General features: G+C 34.1%; 1 protein-coding gene across 1 annotated transcript; it reads left to right on the top strand.

Moving 5' to 3' along the window:
• Nucleotides 1-2,071: 2,071 nt before the first annotated feature.
• Nucleotides 2,072-3,121, top strand: LOC131597885 (uncharacterized). Its single transcript, XM_058870545.1, has one exon. It carries the CDS (start codon nucleotides 2,072-2,074, stop codon nucleotides 3,119-3,121), a length of 1,050 nt encoding a protein of 349 aa, XP_058726528.1.
• The last annotated feature ends 410 nt before the right edge of the window (nucleotides 3,122-3,531 follow it).

The raw sequence follows: 3,531 nt of genomic DNA on the forward strand, positions 1-3,531 counted from the left end.
AACAATCTGTTTCTGACAATAGAGAACAGATCAGAATGTAGAGGAAGTATATTTTTCGTATCCGAAACCGAGGTCAAATGACTCCTTATATAGGAGATCAACAATAGAAACCGAAATGACACACCTGTTCGGTAGAAACAATTATGTCGGTTGGGAAATAACACACATGTTCGGTAAAACGGTTATGTCGGTTGGGAAAGGGTGCAACTATTCAAACGAATTTTTCGAACGGGGCGCTGCCCCTTGGACCCCGGCAAGGCGCTGCCCCGCACCCCGGCAGGGGCTACGCCCCTTGGACCCCGACGGGGCGCTGCCCCGCACCCCGCCAAGGGCTCCGACCCTTGGAACCCCGTTTTCTATTATTCGTATTCAATTGCACGTTTGGCTCTACGAGCGTGCACTCCGCACTACCCTAACTCGTTTCAAGCTTAACGCATAATTGCATCGGCCTATAGTAAATCACATTACTACCAAAATACATTGATGATACTAAAATCACCAACATCTCCTGTAATTTCCATATCTAGAATACTTTGCCTCTAAGATATATAAAAAAGTGAGGTTGAGGGTTGGTTTACTTCCTGTAATCAATCCTTTGGTTTTTAATGAAATCATTACCTATTAAAAAAAATCTCAAAGAAAAAAAATATCATTTTGTTTATTTTTGAAAAATTATGGTTTTATACATAATCACAAAAGCTATAAGTAAATATTTTTAGCATATTTCTTTAAATTTGTGCTCTACTATGTATGTTTTTTTTCTTATAAACAAGGATTTATTGATTAAGAGTATTAGAGGTATTCTAACCCGCTTACAAAATGCGAGAAAGAAATTCGGAAACAACATAAATTACAAACCAACTGAAATTTAATCCAAATAATATAGTGGATTTTTACAAAACTCGGAGAAATTACACTTGGAATAAGAAATTTCTCCTATGAAGGATCACTTCCACGCATTCATCTTGATGTCTCAAATAAGATCTGAAATATTAAAATCACCACTATTAAATATGATGTCGTTCCTCAACCTCCATATCCCCAAACCGATGCCAACCATATTAAAAACATCTCTTTCTATTTTTCACTTTCTTCTTCCCATTGCCACTATACCACTCCGAAAAGCTTTTCCATAAAACCTCAAAAGGTTCCAACATCAAACCTTTCCAACTTTTCAATTCGTTCCAAACTTTCTTTGCAATATGATAGCCTAACATAATGTGTTTCAAAGATTCATCCTCAACCGAGAAAAAAACACAAAGACGATATTGGTGAGATAAAACAATACCTCTACGAGAAAGAAGATCTCTCGTCGATAACCTATTTAAAAAACATCTCCATCTGACAACTTTAATCCTAAAAGACACATATGAGCGTCATAAAAACTTAATCGAATTCAAACATCTGTTATCTAAACCAGATCCCGCGCGAGAGTTGTTGAAAATAAATTTTGGGAACTTTCTCCCATCTTTTATATGTTGGTCGAAACCTACCTTTGTAGGCAATAACACATGTGGTTTTACAATGATTCCAATTTTGATGGATAGTGCACAAATAAATTTAATTGTGTCAAAGGATTAAAAGGTGGATTTGGCTTAAAGCATGAAAGAATTATTTTTGTTTATTCGATGGAATTGAATTAGAGAAAGAAGAAATAACTTTTTGCATCCCAGAAGGATATATGGTTTTAATTTTAACGCATCCCAGAAGGATGGTTATAATTTTTAGATCATTGTTTGTAACAAAAGCAGAGCATCCCTGAAGGATAGCGAAATAACATTGTATAGTTCATGAAGAACTCATAATGCTTTATTTTTATTTATTTATCTATTTATTTATTTTGTATATGTAAGATGTATTATGTCACTAAATTGATATATTTTTTTTATAAAAAAAAAAAAACAAATAATTTTAAGACTAATGTGACAATATAGTTTACTATTGTGTTATTTCTAAATATTAGAATTTACAAAAGTATTATTTTAAATATTAATATTTAATATTTCCTTTATGATAATTATCTCATTATAATATTTTTATTTCTTTTATTTTTATGATAGAACTACTAAGTATGTCAAATCTTACAAAATTGGATTTTGGGGCTCTTGATATTTCGGGAAAGAACTATTTGACATGGGCCCTAGACGCCCAAATTCATTTAAGCGCAGAAGGTCACGGTGATACTATTAAAGAAGGAAATAAATCATCTGATCAACAAAAGGCAAAAGCCATGATATTCCTCCGTCGTCACCTTCACGAGGATCTTAAAAATGAGTATCTTACCGTAACTGGCCCACATGTCTTGTGGAAAAATTTGAAAGATAGATATGATCATCAAAAAACGGTTATCCTACCAAAAGCTCGATATGAATGGATGCATTTACGTTTGCAGGATTTTAAAAGTGTAAGTGATTATAATTCTGCAATGTTTAGAATAACTTCTAAGTTATTATTATGTGGAGAAAAAGTAACTGATGAAGATATGCTAGAAAAAACATTTTCCACTTTTCATGCATCCAATGTGCTCCTGCAGCAGCAGTATCGAGAAAAGGGGTTTATTAAATATTCTGACCTAATATCTTGTCTTCTTGTGGCTGAGCAAAATAATGAACTATTGATGAAAAATCACGAGGCCCGTCCCACTGGTACAACTCCATTCCCAGAAGTGAATGTGGCAAGGCACGACCACTATAGGAAAAATCGTGGTCGCGGTCGTGCATATGCACGTGGTCGTGGTCGTGGTCGTAATTATGCTCATGGTCTTGGTTTTGATCGTGGTCGCAATGGGAATCATAAAAACACATATTTCCACCCGAAGTGGAAAAATGTTGAAAAGAATGAAAAAGAGGGTCAGAGTAGCAAAACAAATGAAAATATTTGCTATCGTTGTGGAGGAAAAGGTCATTGGAGTCGCACTTGTCGTACTCCAAAACACCTTGTTGATCTTTATCAAAAATCACTGAAAAATAAAAAGGAAAAGATCGAGACTCACTTTGCTAATGAAGATGATGATCCAGATTATGGTAATATGGATGTTACCCATTTAGATATTGGTGACTTCTTTGCTGATCCAGATGGAAAAATTGATCACCTTATTGGAGATGGAAGCGTCAAGAAATAAAATTTGTGGAAATTTTCTTTTTATGTTTTATGGATGTTTTGAATTTTATTTTCTAATAATAATAAAGTGTGTTTTCTACTTGTTTGTTTACATAATTTACTATTTAAATAATTTGTGTTTTTAATGTGCGCTTATAACTTATTGTTAAAAAAAATTATTATTGTTCTTAGAATGAATATGGACGCTAGCTCCAGTAATGAAGATATGTGCCTTGCTGACAGTGCAACAACTCACACAATTCTCAAGCATAAAAGATATTTCTCTAATTTAGTGAATCGAAAAACTGATGTCAGTACTATTTCTGGCACCTCAAAAATAATTGAAGGCTCCGGAAGAGCCCATATGTTGTTACGTGGTGGAACAATATTGCACATTGATAATGCATTATATTCCCCCAGGTCCCATAGAAA

Source organism: Vicia villosa, linkage group LG4, assembly GCF_029867415.1.
Source record: "Vicia villosa cultivar HV-30 ecotype Madison, WI linkage group LG4, Vvil1.0, whole genome shotgun sequence".
In the NCBI taxonomy this organism is placed as follows: Eukaryota; Viridiplantae; Streptophyta; class Magnoliopsida; order Fabales; family Fabaceae; genus Vicia; species Vicia villosa.

Bases quoted from the DNA above. Each gene is read 5' to 3' on its own strand.
- LOC131597885 (XM_058870545.1), top strand. From the start codon at position 2,072: ATGTCAAATCTTACAAAATTGGATTTTGGGGCTCTTGATATTTCGGGA.